General features: G+C 40.0%; 1 protein-coding gene across 1 annotated transcript in view; it reads left to right on the top strand.

Annotated features, from left to right (window-relative positions):
* LOC124169839 overlaps window positions 1–22,420 on the top strand; it is a 135,269-nt gene that overhangs the window by 12,688 nt on the left and 100,161 nt on the right. Inside the window, 4 exon segments of the mRNA XM_046548626.1 lie at window positions 4,393–4,608; window positions 9,693–9,992; window positions 14,204–15,329; window positions 16,307–16,735. Coding sequence (XP_046404582.1) covers window positions 4,393–4,608; window positions 9,693–9,992; window positions 14,204–15,329; window positions 16,307–16,735 — 2,071 coding nt within the window.

The raw sequence follows: 22,420 nt of genomic DNA, 5'->3' as shown, positions 1-22,420 counted from the left end.
GAAGGTGTAAACATGTTGTTGATGTCCCTGGAAGGTCTTTGAAAGTGCACCCGTGCCTTATTTAGACGTTACTTCAGTCAATAAGTATTTATTTCAGTGAATATTTTATTATTTGTGCATATTTTGCCTAAGCCATGTTATCAAGTATTGATGACATTAATTACTATCTACCCAGACACCGAAAAAGAAATCGTATTAACAAGCTAAACAACTTTTCATGCAGTTACTTCCTAAAGATTCAATGTTTAGCCACCATTCGATTTTTAGTCTGACACTCTGTTTGGTTTCATGAATAGGCAGAAGCTTGACTTGATAGAGTGACCCACTAGTGCACTTAAAGTGCAAACATTATAGAAAAGAAAAATCATTTGCCTTATTGGATCTCCCGAATTTGTGGAAAGAGTTCCATTTCTTGAATGACTGAGACATATTCTTCCCCTGAAGAGTTTTGTGACTTTTGAGAACCAGATGGATTACTTACACAAGCGTGTTGCCGTGTTGCATTATATGTCTGGTATCATTAACCACCTTATCCTATAAAGCCAGCCTAACGCCACAGAGGCAGAATATGCCTTGGTAATTCAAACCTGCCACAAATTTGGGAGATCCAAGTTCGAATCACAGTCATGGCTGTTGGTTGAATACAAAATGTCTTTCTGTTAAGAACACAGTCCGTAATTCTCTGCTAGTTTTTGTAGTCATTGTTTTTATAACATTGGGTATGATGTTTGGGCGTTCAAATTTGGTTATAAAAGTTTTTGTTGTGTCTTCCTAGAATTAGTACAAATGCCTGTGAGGTAGATTATTATCTTTGTAGGAATTTTTTTCTTTTCTCTTATTTTGATTCATTTGTAATCTGTGTCTTTTATGCCTTATTCCTGTTTGTGTCATGATTGTGGCAAGTAACCATACAGTTGTGCTCTTGTACGTTGTGTCATTAAGTGATGAATATTTGAATTAATTAGTCTTGTGTTAATCGTGAGTTTAGATATTACCACTAGTACAAGTCTTGAATTATTCTATACTATATTTTTACGTTTTATTCTCCTTTTAAAGAAAATTAATTTAAACATTTTAAAATCTAGTATGATTTTTAGAAATCTAGTGTAATGGATTAATGAGTCAGGAAAGATTTAGAGTTTTTTCTAACTCTGAAGTTGGTCATAGCTCATGTGGAGTAGTTCATGGCTTCTAAGTGACTGCGTGGTCATGTCCATCAGCCTGATGTGGTTCAATGTTGTTTAAAGCCTTGTGAGTAATTGCGTCTGCAGGTTCTGCTGGGTTACAATAACAATTTTGCCAATGTTTCAACACTGTAGTTGAACGTGGTCTTAGTACTCAGGGCTGTTGCAGGTCAGAGATGTCAGGGGTAAGTCAGGGTGTAAGTGGAGGCTCTTGTCCCCGTCTGATCAGCTCTTGGCAGTTCAGAGGGCTCATAACCCCAAAGTCTTTGGTCAACAATATTGAATTACTCTCAGCTTTCGTAATTAGTGCACTCATGAACAAGGAGGAGCTTATGAGAGAATCGTTATGTAGGAGTTTAAAGAAAAGGTTAGTGAGAAGTGAGTCTGATCTGGAGTATAGCGCTTTACGGTGCAGAAACGTGGACACTTAGGAAGGAGGACAAGAGAAGACTGGTGGCATTCGAGATGTGGGTGTGGAGGAGAATAGAGAAGGTGAAGTGGACGGAGAGGAGGGGGAACGACGAAGTTCTGGACATGGTGGGTGAGGAGAGGCAGCTAAAAGATAAGATACGGAGGACATAGAAGGTATGGATGGAGCGAGTACTTGGCGGGGAGGGGATGTTGAAAAATGAAATGAGGGAGAGGAAGGAAGAGAATGGGATTTTTAGGTAGAATGAAAGGGTGTTGGTCTTATTGTGAGTTGAAGAGGGAAGCTCATGAAGGGAGGGGAGACTGGCTAAATACTTCTTAAATACTTCATGCTAACCTTCCTTAATCGGTTGAATACTGTAATCCTTTCCTGCCAGTGCTTAAGAGAGGAAAAGTTTTCGGTGCTACGAGCAACGTGAGAATATTTTAAACTGCTCTGTATGGAGCTCTTTTTTGGAGTTGAGTTACCCCAGTATTCTCGTCCCTCCAATTTGGGATCCAACTCAATGGGGCACCCAGCTATTACTCCACCCGCTGGGCACTCCACTCCATCTCTCTCATAGCAAGAGTCCACGGTCAACTTATTATTGCAATTGCAGTGTTTTCTTAAAATAAAAATTGCTTATTATTTTCAATAATTTATACTTATATAAGAATAACTAACATTTTTTCAAGCAACATAGAATTTTAAGCAGATTTATACCTTTGATAATAACTATGTTAGTATGTAAATACTAAGTACTAAGACATAAAATCCGGAAGTTTGTTCATAGCAACGCTAAAATGTCGCTTAAAAATCACTTATACACAGAAAAAAAACAAAGAATTCCTTTAAAAATATAAAAATTGGAGTATGCAACATAATTTATCTTTGCAAAACCATTGACAACATAACTATTAATGAAATAGTTATTAACATAAAAATAGTTTAAATGCCATCAGTCTACACATAATTGGAAGAGCTTTTGTTTTAAAATCAAATGGAATCTTTGAGATTTTGGTCTTCAAATTTGGGTGACAGAACTTAGCGATGAAAAGTAGCATGGTATTGTAGTTTTGTGGTTTAATCTAGCATCATTGTCTGATGGATGTATTTTTGGAAAATCTTCTAATTGCCTTGTGTTCTCGGCATATACATGTGTGTTAGTGAAGTATTGGCATGTTTGTTCCATCTTTCAATGTTTACTCATCATCGAATACTGGAGCATTTTCTCCTGCACTCATCTGCATTGTTTCTCATCTGATTTGTTGGACATTTTATTTTATATATGCAAACAAACGCATGCTTACTCTGGGAACCCATTCTTTCATTATACACTCAGTGTTATTCTTGTGCAATGTCCAAATTTTTCAGAGACTTATTTTCGTAGAACTGTGTTTGTCTCAGCAATTTGAAAGGAAAGCATGTGTCTTGACTATCTCTTTCTCATATCTGTTGTTCTAACCAAGAATATATTCTTCTGTAGAAATTAAGGTATGAAATCATTTGGATTAGGTATGCCATTTGCCCTGGCATTTTATTAATCATTTTATGGGAGTTGAAAATGGAGTTATGTGAGGTGTGCTGTTTCATCTTATTAGACAATATTGCTAACAAACTTCTCATGGCCACTTCCAAACTGAATAGCAAGCTATAATGGAGGTAAAATCGTTTTCTATCAAAATGAAGCAACAAAATTCATCTTGAAAGAAAACTATCTTCAGAACCACTAAGTGAAATACTTTCAAAAATTTTACTTAAATATTACAGATATAGGTTTTTTATTTCTCGCGGTGGATATATTCTGGCCATTTCATTACCTCATTTTTGTTTTGAACAGTATTAATAAATTTTCAATTGATTAATGGGAATAAGTGCCTTTTCAGCCTGCTATAGAATAATTATTATAATATTCCTAATGGTCATGCATTACACTTCATCTGGTTTTTTCTCTCCAGAATGAATTGGGAGAAATCAGTTGTCATTATTAAATGTTATTACTGTCATTGTGAGTTTTCTTCCCACACGCTGGGTTTACTCTTAAATTTTTTTTTGAAAAAAATGGAATAACATCAAGACTTAAGCATTAGATCAATTTCATTTATATTCAATGCCATAGGTTTTATCTTTGGTGAAAGGAATAATTACATAAAAAAATAAAAGGGGTGTGGTCCATAGAAAATATAGAGACAATTTAGGAGTACCAAAAGGGGAAAAAAACTCACATGGCTGTGTAAAAATCTCCCATTTGAGTTTTTTCCTTTTTTGCTACGTCTTCTAGGCCCTAGAGCTAAATTGCCCTGTTTTGCACAATTCATGGGTGTTGATGTTACCTACGTTTGCCTTTGTTTGGGAAATTCTGAGTTTGCCTAATGTGTAAATGTTAACTTCTCTTTAGAATGAAGAAACATACATAGAGAAGAAGTTAGGTTTTATAATCATACATCTCCTTAATAGATCCTTTTATTCAGTGCTTGCAGTTTTCACTCCATTAATATTGTAAAAAATAACTTCAAATTTCTGATGCAATGCAGGGAATAAAATATTGTTGTTACCGAGTAAAGGTAAGACATTTTTGTGGCAAAGTAGATAATAACATCAAGAATATAAGTTAAGTTTTCATGCCTTTTTCTCAGAGGTTTTATATAAGGTGAAAATGAATCTTTAATTCATGGATAAAAATACATATGAAGTAAATATTACATCCCCGTTAGATATACTAATGTGCAATTGTTGCTGCTTTTGCTCCATTGCATTTGGCACAAATTGTTTACAATTGAAATTTGTGGTCTAATTCAGGGAATCAAAATAATGTTGGGACCATGTCGGGATCGGGAAATGGGAATGGATCTGGTGATCTGTGGAACTGGGGCATCGACGACCAGCCGCAAAATGCAGGGGAGTGGGGTGGGAACGAAGAGGCGTGGGACTGGACAATCCCGGGCGCTGACACCCCATCCTCAGAACCCACGCCTGTCCCCACCCCTGGTCCCCCCCAGCAGAGGCTTGTCCAAGGTAAATTGTGTGAAATTTAATTCTACACTCAACGATCGCACTCATTCAAACACTCTCTGCACCACACTTCAGGCTAACATGAAAAGAAATCACACATTTGATTCATGGTCATCATAGAAACATTTAAAAGAAAGCATCCTTCCCTCTCAAATGGTAATATTTTTATCTTACTGGGTAATGTACCACGTACTTGCTTAAAACTCTAATTATCAAATATCGAATCACCTAAAGTGATACGTTGTTGATCTTCATAATAAAACAAAATGGGGAACTCCACACATTTCAATGTAAACAGGCCCGGGGTTTTGAAAGCTTTTGGTCAGTTTACATTAAAATACGTGTGCAGTTAGTTATTGTGTATTATTATTATCAACTTGAAAATTTCAGGATGTATGGAGTAGACATTTTTCAACATTTGCCTGATTCGTTAATGTGAACAAATTTATATCTGAGGAACGATTGTGGTAGCATGGGAAAAAAATGAGCATTGAGTGAGTGTAAATGTGGGAACAGCTTCTATGCGGAGGCAGGAGTGGTTGCACTTGGGGCGGGAGAGCACTCGGAAATTAAGAAAGGAGTTGAGATGTATTGAAGTGGTGATAGTCACTGTCAATTTCACCATTCACCGCATCAGCATATAAACGAAGGCCCATATTGCGGCTAGCTCCACGTCTGACCTGAAGGCATTGTCACCAAAAATACCATCATCAGACGTCAGTCAATATGGGGAAAAAATCTGAAAAAAGTGACAGCATTTACCGCTCACTGCAGAAGCCTTCACATGAACTAGGGCATGAATGACATCGCCAAATCACAAAATTGGGTGGTAATTTTGTTGCTTTTCATTTTAAACTTATGAGAGAACGGTTATATTAGAAAGATTGTTATTTCTCCGTAACTTATTTTTCCCTTTTATCTCCTATATCTTCATAATACATTGTGATTTTGAGTCTGAGTGATAAACCCCATTGAAAGGTATTAGTGTAAGGTTTAAACAAGTATTAAAAACTGTTCGAGTGGGAGTGATGCATCCTTTTGAGAAGAATAGTTCTGCCATGTGATCTCTCCTTGTTTATGGCTATTCGTCTGCATCTTTATTATGAGACAAAGGTTTCCTCGACTCTTCTGATAGCAAAGCCATTGTATGCTAAGCTGAATAATGCAGACATTGCCTACAGTGATAATCTAAACAACACAATGAAATTATCAAACTGACCAAGTCCTATGAATGTACACCAAAGCACTTAAATTTTCTCTGTAGTTGGTCCCTTGCTGGTCATACTGTATCTCATCTTTTACTGCATGTGTCATATTGCCTCAAGAGTCTCATTTAATATTAATACATAATATGATAATTCTACTCCTGAATGTATGGAATGATATTGACCTGGGTGTCTGGTTTCCTGTAGGAATGCAACACATATTCCTTTATTTTAGCTTGTAAGTTGGATTGAATATGCTCTGGAAAAGACGATATTAGAGCTTCTAGTAACCTAACTAGTCCCTTAGACATTTTAATTGCCTTGAAGTTGGGTTCCAAGTACCAGTGTCTATACTCATGGCACAGTTCTGAAATGAGTGCCTGCTCCAATGCATATTATAAAACTAATCAAATGAAAAAGTAGACATTAGAAATTAATGACTGCAATAGAATTTTATTTTCCAGTTATCCTGGTAAAAATACATAACTTCATATCTTACACCGAGGGTCATGGTTTACATGTACATATGGCATTTCTCTCTTCTTTTATAGCTGTTAACAAATATATCTTGTATAGTATTGAATAAACTAACAAATTTCTCATCTGGTATTAGTTCTTGTATGATGGATATATTTTTGTTATACATATGTTAGAGAACTCACCTTTCTTTCATATATCTGTGTAGTCCTTCACAGAAAATCACGACTTTATAAATGAGTCTAGGGCCTTAATATGCGCCAAAAAGTAGGGAAGTGGTCTGTGAATGAGAGCAGGAAGCTAAGTGAAATCAGTTGTAAATAATATGTATTTAACCTTTATTGACCTTGCGCTCCCTTTAGGGACCACTGAGACACACTTTGTTTAAAATCGGCTTATAATGAGTTTCGTCGCTGAGATAGTGTAAATACATATTTTTGTAGGCTCCTGGAATGACACTCGCTAAGATCAGAGAATAGGTTACACTTGCCATTTGACTTAAAGCCGTCCCTTAAAAGGTTAAACTTCCTACATCATTCTGCTGAGTGTTCTTCTTTTATGAGGCTCAATAAAGAAATGAGCAAAACCCTAACTTGTAAAAACAAATCTCTCTGAAATCCTATATTGTGAGGTCCTGTTAACATTTTATAAATGGCACTAACAGTTTTAAAATGCTATTTCAGTTTTTAATGAGTAATATTTCCTACTCCTTAAAAGAAATATAAACTCTCAGCCAATATTTAAAAAAACAAGAACCACCAGGGAGAATTTCAGCTTCCTGCCAAGAGGTACTGTATTCCTGGTAAGGTTACCTAGTATTTTTCATCCGATACTTTTAATGGGAAAATAGAATGTTAAAACTTTCGATTGAACAGTGAGAATAATCTAAGTTCAGGAAGTCTCATTGTTCGATTAGAAGGATGCATACACATGACCTTGTGCTGTGAACATATGCTGTATTACGTGGTAAGTTACTATATCCCATCACTTTTTTCATTACTTGGCACGTTGCTTTTTCCGTCGCTTAAACCATTACTGAAACTGCACATCAACCAATCAGAACTCATCGATGTATGGAGCGATTGCAGCACAACATTTGACAATCGTGGGAACGCCATCGGTAGACAAGAATGACTAGCTGTGAGAATGCCGAGAAGTGACGGAAGGAGTGATTTAAAAAAGCGATGCCTCCAGCGATCTCTTTTCCAGTCTCGAAAAGCAATTGCTCAAGTGAGCACCGCTAGGGAAGAAAAAAATGATCATGTGATTCAGGCTTAAAAAAGCCCTCTTAAAGTTTCAGGGATAGTAACTGGCTCCCCTACCCTGAATGTGTGACATTCTCATGTATGTTGTTTAGTTTGGGGTGAGCTCTACCCTCACCTACCTAAATGAATTTGCTGGTTGAATCACAGAGTGACTGAGTAGTTATTTGTAGACTATTATTCATAAGAGAATAGATGTCTTTTTGTTTTATTGTAAAGTCTTGTTCGGCCAATGCTTCAGAACTTTACTGTTGTTTCATAATCAAGGCTTAAATGAAAATGTGTAAACAATTTAGTGATATATATTTAAATATTTACCATCTCGTCTCACTATAATTTTGAGTCAAAATCAAACAAATCAAACATACAAAAAGCAATATACTAGTGGATTAACATACAGCCATGCCTCGTATAGCGAAAGAGATGCGTTCCTTGGGGTCTTTGCGCTATACGAATTTGCTTTATACGAGAGCGTTTTAACATTGGGAAGATAGGGATGCGTTCCTGGTGGCATAGGTGTTGGGTATCGAATTAAACTTCCGCGCAATATCGCTTTGACGCTCTCCATTTTCAAAGCAATTGACCTCTTTCAATTTCTCTTCTAGGTTTATGGTTTTTCTTGATAACTTCTTGATTTTTCTACCCGCATTCCTATTTTTTTGCCATTTCTCTCTTGGTTTTTACTCTGTACGGCTCTATCGAAATCACCTTCTACTGCTGAACTGTATTCATGAGTCACACAGGGCCTAGGACTGCGGGGAGGGAACGAAGCCATTGTGTTTGAGACTCTATAGCAGACCCTTTTATGTGTTGATGCTATTCATGCGCAACTCGGCCGCCTCTCTATTTCTCCCGCATAAATCCCGATGACCTTGAAGGCTTTAGCGTAGACCCTTTACCTGGAAGTCAATCGCCCGACAACCTATGATGGCAAAAGTTACGTCTCAAACCGTATTGCTTAAAAAAACTCATTTCCACTAGCTCCACACTTAATTAATGATCTAAATTAACTGTTGTCATTCTGTTAAGGAGACGAGATGAATTACTTCGGTAGGCCGGCTGTCTGGACCCAATGATGAGTAATGCTTTTGGCCAATGCACAGCAACGGATTTCGATTAATATATAAACAAATAAGAATATTTGAGGCAAGCAATGCTATTAATAAGTGTAAAATGATAGCAATTTCACGTGTACTTGGTGCAAGTTCACGTTTTATCATGAGAGCGTTTAAGATTTTTGATTAGGCTACACTGCATTGCGATGTTTTCCTGAGGAACGCATTTGCACTCTATCAAAATTTCTCTAGTAAAAATTGCGCTCTGCGAGGCATGGGTGTAAAGGGACTTCAGGAACTGAGTGTTCAGCCAAGAAATTCCTGGCCTTATATATCTTAGGTCACCTCTCGGCCTGGAGCTTGCCTCTGATTGGTCCTTTCTTGATCAATCTGGTTCAAGATCAGTCTCCATGTTCGGCTGTGGTGGAATCCGGTGCCTATGTTCATCTTCCTCCTCTCAAGTTTATTCTTGATCGCCTCATTCATGACTCTCTCATGTCTCTTGTATTTTTACACTCTATTTTAACCTTATCAAATTGAATGCCATGGCCGTGAATAAGGCCGCATTCTGCAGCTGCTGACTTGTTTGTTGAAGTTGTATGCATCTTTCGTATGCTTTCAGTGAGGGCTTTGTGGTCCTTCCTGTCTCCCCAACATAAGATTCCCAACATTCACTCAGAATACTATCCACATCCCTCATGTAAAACTTAAAAACCTATTAATACGGGTCATAAAACCAGTGGGCATGAAGTCATCCAGTAAATACAGGAAATACCTCAATATATAAGGTGGTTTTTACTCCCTAAATTATTGTTGGAAATGATTGCGGCCTTTGAAAGTTGTTTCATATCGCTGAAAATATGGCATATTTTCATTCAAGCTATGATAATGGAACAATTAAGTTCCAAAACATTTGCTGTACATTATTTTTTTAATAATAAAGAAAACAAGAAGTATTCGCATAGAAATAATAGTATACAAATATATGAGGAGGTCCAGAAGATAACTATTTCTATTGAGTAACTATATTGGTTGAATGTTTTTCCTGCTAGTTCCTTGGTTAATGATGTTGTGGCGTGAATTTTCAGGAAGTGCTGAAGAATCGCAAACTACACCTGCTCCGTTCATAAACAAACAGCCAAGTGAGCAACCAGTTGAACCCACGCCGATGCCCCAACCAAATCAGCCGTCAGTGCACAGGGGAATGGTCTCCTCGCAACTTGAGACCCCTCCAAACAACATGCACGTCCACTCAGAGGCCCCCAAAGTGGAGGAGCCAATCTCTCAACTTCATACGGCTCATCCAGGAATGGAGCAGGACAGCGGTGGCTGGGGGGGGTGGGTCATCGAAGACCCCCCTCAGGAACTTGTGCAACCCAAAAGAGAGGGTAAGTCTGCTCACGCCAGCCTCGTTAGCACCGGGGTAAAGTCCCCGACTCCTAACCTAGAGGTCGTGGGTTCGAATCCCGCCTTGGTGGCTTGACCACCATCCAGGGCATGGATGTTTGTGATAGTCAATGAAGTTAATTGTAAGAGAGGACAATGTTGTCCTAAATTCCCTTGAATAATAAAGACATAATTATTATTTATTATTATTATTATTATTATTATTATTATTATTATTAGGGGCTCACTGTAGGTTACAGAGGTAACACAGTGGACTCAATAATAATAATTTATTTGCCCAAAATACTCTGTACAAAATAGAAGTACAGTAGACTCCCGATTATCCAAATGGGCTAATGATGGGAAGGGACGGCACGAATAAACGGAAAACACGGATAACCCAAACTTCCACTCAAATGTCTTGTAATGTTCATAATTTACGTAAAACAAACAATATATTATTATTTATGCAGGTATTCTGTTATTTTAGAGCGCTTCCCGGACTCAATAAGAGCTTTCTTCGCCAGTTTGCGATTTTTTTGGCAGCGATAACATGGTTTTACTTATATTATATTAATTCTCCATGTAAGGCCTGGTTTCGAAAACCACACATCCGTGGCTGTGTGATCATGGATACACAGATACAGAAAAGTGGTTTGCACGAATGCTTCAAAACCACTGCTCGACATTGGAAACTACACTGTCTGGCGCCACGCCGCATCTCGCACAAGTTGCCCGGGTTGCGACTGCTGCGCGACATGTATCAGTGATCACGGAGCGCGGTCACGCACTGCTAGGCTTGGAAAACAGGAACACGGTGCTCCCGTGAATGTAGCTAGTGCACGATCGCTTCCGTTTTACGAAGGGGATTCTGATGGAAATGATAAGTGCAGTGTATCCTAGCATTAATGCTGTAATTCCGATGATTTTGCGTTCGATTTTATTTTTTTATAAAGATGGTGGAAAAAATTGAGTGAGAGTGAAAATCATGCATGGAAATCCGCAGCCCGGATAAACTGCAGCCGGATAATCGGGAGTCTGCTGTATAAAGTAAGATTATAGGTTATGTCAAAAGAAAGAATGATGCTATGAGGTTTAAGGAATAGGAAATAAGATTTAATTCTTACTTTACTGCAAAATGAGATGTTCATTGACAACGTAAAAACACCTCGTGACCAGGAAGTTAAATAGCATTCTCTTAAATGCACTGTGTCTGTCCTATTTTGTTTTATATTGGGTGGTAAATTATTATAAAGTTTTATGCACACATTTCTAGGACTTGAAATGTTTAGTTGAGCAAGATGACACCTCATGCACATCATATTTCAGCCTTGTATCATGAGTATGGATTTCATTATTCTTATGGATGGATTCTAATTAGTGATGGGTCGGTTCGATTCCTCGATTCTTCGATTCCTCGATTCTCGACCAAGAACCGGAATCGAAAACGAGTACTTGCCGAAGTGAAAAATCGATTCCGATTCCAGTAGTACTTCAAACCACAGATTTATATACGACCGCGTTTCCAACAGTCATTCGAATTTTCGCGCCACGTAATCGTAATAACAAAACACATTTCTTGGGATGTGCCATGGCCAACTCAAGTTGGCCATGGGATGTGCGAGTACTCGAAAATTCGAGTCGAGTAGTTGGTACTCGACTCGAGCGTTTCGAGTAGCATTACGAATGTTGACGAATGTCGAGTAGTTAAGGTCAGTTAAGGTTACAGAGCTTTCGAGGCTAGTAGGTCCAGCAATCTGCCGACAGGAAGCGCTATCATGAAACTCATGTAATAATGCAGTTTATAAAGCCGATAAGTCATTCTAATGCCTTGGCCTGGTAGTTTCAGCTTGCCGAATACACTATTGTTGTCGACGTGGGCGCCGAATACCTTTACGCCAGCCACGGCCGCCGATCGTCTTCCTACCCGGCGCACACTGGTCCGAAATCGGAAAAAGCTGGAATAAAGTCTCAAATGACCTTTTTGGGGATAGAGGCTTGAAACTTAGCGTAAATACTCATAAATTATTACCAGATATAGATTTATATGCCATTTTACATAAATACGACCCTTTAGTGAGATACAGTGGCCCAAACATGACCAATTTTTCAATGCCACGCGAGATATCGTTTTTCCTCAAAAAATCTTTGAATTTATCCAGTTAATGTTGCGTTGGTATGAGATTTATGGAATAAAAAACGCAATATTCCTTTGACCTGGTGCTTTGCCTATACTTTCAATGACGTTTGAAGATTTTGGCTCTCATATGTCAGCTTTTACAATGCAAAATGGCCGACCCGTTTTTCACGTGAACTTTGACATAAAGTAGACATAATCTTTCGTTTACGAAAAATATAACTCTGAAAATTTGAATAAAAATATGTAGTAGAGATTTCTAAAATAGTACTAATTAGAAATCTAGGGAGAAAAAAGTTTGCGACGAAGGGAATAAGAGCGATTTTTCAATCGCGCGTCAAGGCTGAGCTACACGCCGCGGAACTATGAGGCTCGGTATCTCAGGCTGATTTTTCAAGTTTTTTAAAACAGAATAGAAGAATTTTTTATAGAAAATTGGAGTAGAATATATTGTAGTGTGCATTGCTGTATTGCCTGACTCAGAAATTATCATACTCGACTCGACTCGATACTCGCGAGTAATTTCCAACTCGACTCGATATCAAAAAGTGCTACTGGGAAATCCCTATTATATTCCGAAGGAGCAAATGCAGACTAGGGAGCCTGTGACAGGTATATGGTCAAGATACAGTGATGCATTTGGAAAAGTACCCAAAGTCACCATAGCAAACACTGTTGAAGCTGAAGTGGAAGCTTATTTATCAGAGATGAATGCACCACCAAATTCCTTCCCTGGGAAATACTGGAAGACTTGTATCTTCTACCCAAGGCTGAAAGTATTAGTGAAGAGGTTTCTTTCCATACCGCCATCCAATGCGTTCAGTGAAAGACATTTAGTTCTGCAGGAAAAATATGTGAAGTAAAATACAACAGGCTTTATCCTGGCAGAGTGAAGATGCTTTGCTTTCTGAGCAGAAATTTAAAGTCTTTAAAGGGATACTAAATTTCTGAGACATTATTGATAATGATAAGATATTATCAATAAAAGGTAGATATTAAAGGAGATATTTTTATTTTAAATTAAAACATGAGTGCTAATATTCTAAAGTAATACCTATCATGTAACAACACTTTTTAGATATGTTCTATTTTGAAATTTAGCTATTATATTTTAATTACATAGTGATGATATGAAAGATGCTTTTGTCAACTGACTCTTTCACAGAGTAATATTTTTTAAAGTGGTTTTCTTGTTGCCTGGAATTAAGTGATTTTTCTTGGAGCCTACGGCATCAGAATCGATGGAATCGGTATCGGTAGAATCGGAATCGAAATTTCAGAATCGGAATCGGGATCGGAATCGATAAAATTTTGGAATCGACCCATCACTAATTCTAATTGATTTCATTATGTTTATTCGCACTCAGAGACCATTCCTTTGGCCATCCCGCATGTTGTACCAAGCCCAACTGCACACTATCTTATCCCCTCCCTTGTCTCTGCTAACTAGCAGTTTCCTGCTCTGCTTTACCAGATGTAGGGAGTGGGAGACAGGGAAGACATTAGGCATCTGCTTGCTCGGGACATTCCAAAAGTGGAATGCCATTCAGGGTGGACACTTATATTTTATCTGTTTTGTATGCAATGATAGTTTGTTGAGTTGAAATCACTTTTTCCCCCAAATCCAAAGTAAAACCAGTTTAGATTTGCATCAAATGTTGAATATACCTTTATCATTTACGTATGTGGCTATGCCTCATCTTCGTTCGTGTCCATTGTGATGGCAAAATTTCCTTTCCAAATACATGCGATGGTAAATCAAAATGGGCTTAAAATTTTAATTTAGAATCATTTCTTAAATATCACCCACTTCGATAATATTTACCAAAACATTAATGTTTAGAAAGTATTCTTACATTCGAGTAATTTTTTTATGATATATTTAAACATTGTTTGTTCAGATTTTGAGACCAAAATTTCAGATTTCATCATCCTAAATTTTGATTAAACCTGTTAGATATATAATATAATGAATAGAATAGTACAAATGAATATTTAAGAATTTAGAGATTTACATTCTTAAGTGATTTTAATGCATCACTTGCTTTCTCTTTCTTTCTGTCTGCTTGAAAAAAGAAGTTGGCTTCAAGGAAAGTGAAGCTCCAAACGCAAACAGGGATAGGAGGTCACCTGAAAACTTCATCCAGCAAGAAAATATATCTCAGGGAAATGAAGACATTACCAACCAGCCTCAGCAACCAGCACCCCAGCCTTATTCCATGGTGAATAGTGTACCTCAGACATCACCCCCAGAAAACGAACACAATCCGAACGTAATGCCTACCCAGAATGCCCATAATATTCCTGCCCATAATGAACATGCCCAAACTGCTGCTACCCAATCTGCTGCTACCCTAAATGCTCCTGATATAAACCAGAATCCTGAAGTAATGGACCCAATTAGATCTGAACATGTGAACTCTGATGCTCTGGTTCAGGAAATGCCTCTACAGCAGCATACCGATGCCAATCACAACGACCTACTTCTTTTGGAGGTCAGCCACCAGATGAATGAAGAGAACCGGGCTTACGAGCAATGGTGGCAGAATCCGCAAACGTCGCATGGTAGTTTGGATGATGCCCCTCAGTCTGCCGCAAGTTCTATTGCGGACACGAGGCCAAACAACGCTGAAGCAAGTGCAGTTCAGACTTCGGTCGAGTCGAAACATAAGTCTCCGACAAAGGAAGCTCAAGCCGTGCACCAGCCTGCTCTAGAGAGTCAGTGGGCACAGCAGCTGGAGAGTGATAATTTAGCTCATTTAACGGACGATATGGCGTCTTTTTCCATCAGTAGCAAGAGGGAAATGGGTGAAGGTACGCCTGCTGAAGACGAACCGGTTCCGCCTCCGGCAGCAACAGGCATCATTGTCCAAGATGAGTTAATTCTCGGAGCGGGTGCTGAGCCACACAAGAAAGATCTCCCTGAAGACGGTGCAAATTTGGAAACCCTACCAGACAATAAGGAGCGGTTGGACGATGAAGAGCCCGCTTCCAAGTTTTCTCGTCACCCCAACAGGGAACCCAGTGCATCGTGGACTCAAGGAATTGCTCAACCCGAGAATCAGGAGGTAGCACCTCCCAAGGTGGATGTCGTTCCATCGAGTTCCTCGTCTTTTGTGCCGTGGCAGCCAGGGGTCGGTAGGCAGAGGGCCCTGGAAGAAAGCCAGGAGACAAGATCAACTGCTCAGCAGAGAAGTCTTGGGTAAGTGTCAGAGTAATGGCTCCCCTTAAGAATGTCTTCAAAGCCAGGATAACTGTTAGAAATTGTGACTGAAATAATTCTTTCTTGCTCAGTTGTAATTTCACTCCTTGTGTCATTCTTCTTCTGAAAGTGACACCTGACCGAGTTTAACTTTTCATCTACATTCTACCATAATTGGCATAACTTAATGGAAGTATCTTACATATATTCATGATATTATATTTTGATTTTCCAGCAAAATATTTATTTGACCTGTTTTACCTAAAGATTCTGCTATGATGTGAAACTTGTTTTATGACTCCAAAGTGCCAAGAGTGAAATTTGTGATGATAGAAATCATTAGGCTTTTTGTCAGTGTTAGATGGCTTGGTGGTGTGACGCAGAGTTCATACCGGTCATAGAAATCAGATATATTTCAGAGAAATAAAAATAGAGACTAGAAGTCATGGAAATCTTACAGAAATTAGATTCTCGTAAGAAAAATCTCCTGAGGCACTGCAATAATATGAAAAATCTGGTTGAACTCAATTTGCCGGTTAGAGTGCCTAAGTGGGCGTTTTTGGTGACATGCTAGCTGGGTGGCATGGGGAAATGCCAACTTGGCATAACTTGACTTTATTTCATGTTATACTTTGCTGCATTTTCCCCTAAAATCCCTATATATATGGCTGCATCGCCATAAATATAAAGTCACTGAATTTTAAAGTAGACTGAGAATCAGGGATATTGAAAAAGGGAAGTAAGTATTTATCCTGTAGCAGGTAGTATACTGTCAATTTAGAGATCTGATTTCTTATTCAGGCTGAACCAAATGATTTTTTCATGGCAAATTTCACCCTAGGCATAAATGTTTTAATGAGTAATGAATATTTCTGTGGAAAACTGCAAAATAACATTGTGAATGATACTTTTTAAGTTTAAGAGAGGCTGACAAGTTGTCCAGTTTTTCTAACAGTGTTTTCTAACTTTTATTCCAGGATGGCCGCACGGGCTGGGGCTCCGTCTCCTAGGCCGACCATGGGCCGTGCAGCTCGACCTTCTCATATGGTGGGGTCTAGGGACGACGCTCGAGCTCCGAGGCCAAAATATCTCCAGTCGCGGGCATCCCCATCACCTTCCAGCATCTCCCAACAGCAGACGACTGCCGATCTGCTGTCATCCAAGCCTATCGGTCAGCCGAGACCGATTGCTGCCCGAAGACCTGCTGATGACACTCCTCTCCCAAGTGACCGAAATCAGTACTTGGAGACGGGGCAGTTGCGTGACGAGGAGGAGGACGAAGAAGACGAGGATCCATGTGGTCCTCCGTCCAGCCAAAGGCCGCCCCCTGGCCTCAGGAGGATGGTCCCTGGGGAGAGCAGCAGCCCAGAGGCAGGGGGAGCCAGCGCCTCAGGAAGCGGCATGTGGTCAGTAGTTGATTTATTCCACAAGATATTGCACGAGTGCATTCAAGTTAGGTGGTTATTTATTTACTTACTGGCATGAGGCAAAGCCATGCATAATGCCTAGAGGTCCGTGAAAGTGGTTTTATTTTTTGCTAAAATTCGTTTTAAAACCATGTGATTTCGGTGTTATAGAAAATCTTGGCGGTGTTATTATAATGTTACATTTTTCCCGGTGTATAGGCGTTTTATTATTTTATGGTACACGTTTCATTAATACCTATACTTATATTAAGCATTTTACTTAACATTTAACACAATTTCGATAGCACAAAATTTCTGATAAAACAACATGAAAGAAGTGGTTCAATTTATATTGGTTCAAGGTATATGAATGGTTCAAGTATGTAGTCTTGGCTAATACGATCAGCAAACGGCAAAATCCCCACAACCTTATATGTGTATACTTCGAGAGCCATTCCGGGATTTTTGCATTGACAAGTTTCTCTACACTAAATAAAGCCTTTAAAAATGCTTCTGTAGTAGTAACAACAAGCTCCTCCTTTCCTTTCTTTGAGTGACTGACTGTGTGTTCAAAGGATAGCTGTCGTTTTGTGGGTGCCCTTTCTTTTGCACGTTTATGTGTATCGCTACTGATGTGCTTTAACAAAGTGTCACATCTTTTGAATTAAAATCGTTTTATCGCAAACTTTGCGCAGTAATACTCTGTCTTTCACATAAAATCCTTCTCAACCCTGCAGGGTCAGTGAATTTAGTTGAGAAGGTGTGAAGAGTATCACTAGCTTTTGGCATTTTAAAATTCCTATCCTTCGTTCAATATTTAAAGCTAGAACTACGATAAAAAAACAGTCTAACCCCAAAACACAACCTATCACGGTGGTGTTTTCAAACTGAGTGCTGGGTAGCTGCAGTATCGTATAACTTACAAATTGTCTGAAATGTTTCATGTCGTGGGTTCCCTTTCGATACCCCTCACCCAGGTGCTGAGGGAAGGTGGGACAGCAGCTAGATACAACAAAGTCGCTTAGTTTTGATTACAGCTGTTGCCAATCGGTCAGGAAAGGCAGGGAAAGAAGCGCACATAACAAAACATAATCGGAATCAAAGAAACTTGAGAAATTATTTCCCATTTATCGATCCTGAAGCATCTAGAATGAGATGCTTTCTCACCTGAAGAATTAGGTATTAGATTTGGCCAATGTCCAAATGATTTTTTTGTATTGTAGCTCAGTGGAGAGCTGAATATTCGACGATCCGTCTGCAAATAAGGAGAATCCTCTATCCTCTTATCCTTTCTGTTCCTTCCTTACCTTCTCCCAACTGCTAGCAATTCGTGCTTTCAAATAACCTTACGTGTCAATGGATGTCTTAAAACGAATCGAATCGCGCAGTTGACGCACGGTGCCGTTGACGGCTGCCGTGGTCACCACGGCGCCCATTTCAATCCGGCCCGGCGGTGCGCCGGGAAATAAGGCAGTGCTACATTGAGGCCGCTTTCTGACGAAACGACTTTTTGCCGGCCGCCGCTCACGTCACGACGCCGTGAAATTCAGGCCGCTTTCAGACGAGACGACTCTCTGCCACGCTGTGGGCCGTGCCGGCCAGCGGCCGTGTTTAAGTCAACGAAATTGTTACATTAGACCCATACTCAAGGTATTCCTGCAACAAGTTATCCAATAACGCTGTCTAATGCACCGCGGTGAGTCGCCGGAATTACTGCTCGGCATTGACGCGTATCGGGCGCGTGAGCTTGTATTTCCGCTCCTCCGCGGCCGCGCTAAATTTCTTTCCGCGCATTTTTAATTCATAATATCTAATTCTTCAGATAAGAAAGAGGCAGTGATAAATTTAACGGCAAATTCTGGCGGATAAATCACCACAGTGCGTGATATTACGCGGATGCGTTATGCGCGGGACTAAACGAGCCTATTGACCTGGGAATCGTAATGAGATAGGGCAAATAAACGTCGGCAGCATTAAACAATGAAGGCTTATGTTTTAATAGATTACGACTCATTAGATATGATTTTTTCGCTAATCCACCTAAAATCGCAAATAACGCGAAATTTCATTTTAACTTACCGATTTCGCGTTATTTCGTGTTATTTCGCATTATTTCGCGATATCGCGTCTCGCGAAATTCACGGATCTCTAATAATGCCATGTTAAGCTCATTTGTGAAGTTTCGCTGAAGCTTCATAAAGAGAACCCTGTATACAGTAAAACTTTGATTTTACGCAGTTGGAGGGACCGAAATATGGGCACTGTGTAAAATCAAAGTGTGTAAAATCAAGAGTTGGTGTTGAGGAGAAGTATAGTTTTCAGGATAACTCTTGCTCATTATTTTTAGAACCATTAGTCATACACTTGTATAGTTCTGATTTGAATCAGAACCGGATCCAGAAAAAGTCTCATATGTGTGCCTTTACGGTAAAAGAGCATGAAATCCTTTTCAGTCGTATCAGATATATGTTTCCTGGATTCAATTACTCATTTGGGGGCAAGAAAATGAAGCCTAATAATCTTATTTACTCACAAGCAACACCACAGATGACGTGTTACCTTGAGAAAAACAACGTTGCATTCCTGAACAATGTTTCCCATGGTTGAATAACATGGTAGAATTGCTAGCATTTCTGGCGCTAAGATTACTTCTGTTACCCAGGAGAAATGTTGCAATGGTGATACTAAATGCTCGCAGAGAAGCTAATTTTCGAAAATATTCTCATTAAAAGCAGTTTTCAGGAAATCCGTTTAACCACCTGCGAACAAACAAAGATTGGGGATTGAAGAAATGAGATATCTGAGGATAGTCATCCAAATTAATCCCATTAACAGGGAGCAAAATTTTGCTAATACATCACAAAGGCTTTACACCCTGTGGGCCTGGGTTCAAGTCCTGGCAGTAGCAGAAACTTATCAGAGATGGCATCTTCATCTTCGACCTGAAGACGCTGGCAGCAGTGCCAGCGAAACTGTTGTCATCACCAACAAACCTACGCGGTTGCACCGGAAACATGGAAAAATTGTTATCAGAGATGGCCCTATCCCTACTTGAGAGTAGTGTGGAGGGCACTTCCAGTGCACCACTCTGTCCAGCAGATGGGACGTTAAGCCCTCGTCCCTTTAAGGCCTATCATTACAACCTGGCTAATGCCAATATAGGGTTCCTATCCCCCCAGCCCTTACTTCATGGCACTAATGACCCCAGCTATCAGTATCCTCCTTCCAAATAGCATACCAAGAATAATACGGAGCACATAGGACCCGGGATATTCGGAAAATCAGATTTTTCCGGTGTTTAGATCACTTTTTTAAAGTGAGCTATTTAAATAACCGCGCAACTACCGTCAAAAATTATTAATAGTCCCGAACAATCTTCCTTCTTTATAATTTTTACGTATTAAAAAAGCATTTTCCCATGAAAATTTAGCATAGGTAGATAGAATCAACCGGTTATAGCTTCTCTGTCGGCATTCTTCCGCAAATTCAGCGCCGGGACCTTCGGCTCACAAGCCGTGTGACTCATCTTAACGTAATATTTTGCTTCCCCGTATCTGATAACGACACCGGACACTTTTTGTATTTCGATTTAATGGTACTAAGCCATTCCTGAGTTTAAAGGGACTGCCTTATCAATCACGTCTTGATTTGACTTCAATGATTGCATGATGATTGACGACGCGAGTTATTCCCCGAGGGCATTAACTCCCGTTCCGTTAAAAATAAACGCTTGCCACCTAACGGAGTTAAGCTAACAGCTATTGAAGTTCCAACCATGTTTCATTTAAACCCACTGAAAATGAGATACAAGTTGAATCAGCTCTAATACGCGCGCCGCGCAATCAACTTTCCCTCGCCTCCATTCGTCCCGCAGATGTGGGGTTAGCCCGCGGAATGAGACAACATATGCTTTTACCATCGCGTTGAATCACCATCGACTTACGTCCATACTAGAAGTACGACTATCTTTTTTGGATCACCTTGGAAGCCAAAATGTTGGCACGGGAGGATTTTTAACGGCTAATTTCGCCGTCATATTTCGCTGGGTCGAAGGAAAACATAGCGTTCGCAAAATTCTAGAAAACCTTCCGTTAGGGATAGATATTCCATAGTTCATAATTCCGGATTAACGACCATCTACTGTAATTACAATATATATGTGTGGCGCCCTTGGCCGGGCGACTCGACGTATTGGCGCTAGTTGACGCGGAATGCATTTAATAGAACATTCGAGACGCCGCAAGGTCGGCGCGAACTTGTATATATACCCCAAAATTGTGAGAATAAAGTTCAGTGTGTTTCCTCAACCGAGCTACGCGTGTCATTCCTCGAGAAATCTTACCTTACCTCCGCAAAGTGGTGACCCCGACGAAGCGCACGATGGCTGACGAGGAAGATATCCGCACGAAAAATCTACTCCTGCAGCAACAGTGCGAAGCCCTCCAACAGCAGTTGCAACTTCATATACAGCAGCAACAACCGTTTCCAGAACAAAGCTTCGCTCATGTAGATCGCGTGGTCGTTCGCCTTCCGCCCTTTTGGTCGGATAATCCAAGTCTTTGGATCGCGCAAGTGGAAAGTCAATTCGCACTTCACCGCATCACGTCAGACGTTAGCAAATTTAATATTATTATTTCTCAACTTGAACCTCGGTACGCGGCTGAAATATCCGACATAATTACAAATCCTCCGGCTGAAGGCAAGTTCGAGAAACTTAAAACGGAGTTAGTTTCTCGCATATCTGCATCACGGGAGGAGCGAATACGCCAGCTACTCACGCAAGCGGAAATAGGTGATCGCAAACCATCGCAGTTCCTGCGCTACATGCGTGGTTTGGTTGGAACGGAGACCATACCGGACACCCTTCTAAGGACCTTATGGAGCGGACGCCTGCCCAGCACCATCCAGACGATAATTGCTACGCAGCAAAATCTTCCCCTGGATGTCATCGCCGACCTGGCAGATAAGGTTTTCGAAGTGATCCCTGCACCACAAGTAGCTACTGTGAGTACCTGTACCACTGATATAAATAAGCGCCTTGATGAACTGTCTCAACAAGTGAATGCCCTAACTGCCAAAATTGAAAAGCTAGGCCACGAGCGATCAAGATTTAGGAGTCGAAGTCGTCCTCCCAAAGAAAATGTCTTTCGGCATAGATCCCCTTCACAACAACCAAGGCCAACCACCGAAGACATTTGCTGGTATCATAGACGTTACGGCACCAAGGCAAGGAAGTGCACCACCCCGTGTGAGTTTTCCCCAAACGCCCCTGGCAGCCATCCGTAGCGGCGTCGTTGGACTGCCTAAACAAGTCGCCGCAACGCTTGTTTGTTAAAGATCGGAACACGCAGCGCCGTTATTTAATAGACACTGGCTCCGATCTCTCTATTTTTCCCCGAAGACTCCTTCGAGAAAATCGCCCTAAAACTAGTTATAATTTGTCAGCAGCTAATGACAGTATTATTGCCACTTATGGTTTTCTCACTGCCAATCTTAATTTTGGACTTCGGCGGAATTTTCTTTGGCGTTTTGTCATCGCTGACGTGGCAGATCCTATCCTCGGAGCCGACTTCCTAGGACATTACCATCTATTGCCTGACATAAAAAACTCTCAGCTCATCGATGGTGTTACTCGCCTCTCCTGCCCTGGCATCCGCGCTCCCTCTCTACAACAAAGTGTGAAAA

This window comes from Ischnura elegans, chromosome 12 (genome assembly GCF_921293095.1).
Source record: "Ischnura elegans chromosome 12, ioIscEleg1.1, whole genome shotgun sequence".
Classification (NCBI taxonomy): Eukaryota; Metazoa; Arthropoda; class Insecta; order Odonata; family Coenagrionidae; genus Ischnura; species Ischnura elegans.
Note: the sequence above shows the minus strand (reverse complement) of the source record. Positions and strands in the feature narration are given on the sequence as shown.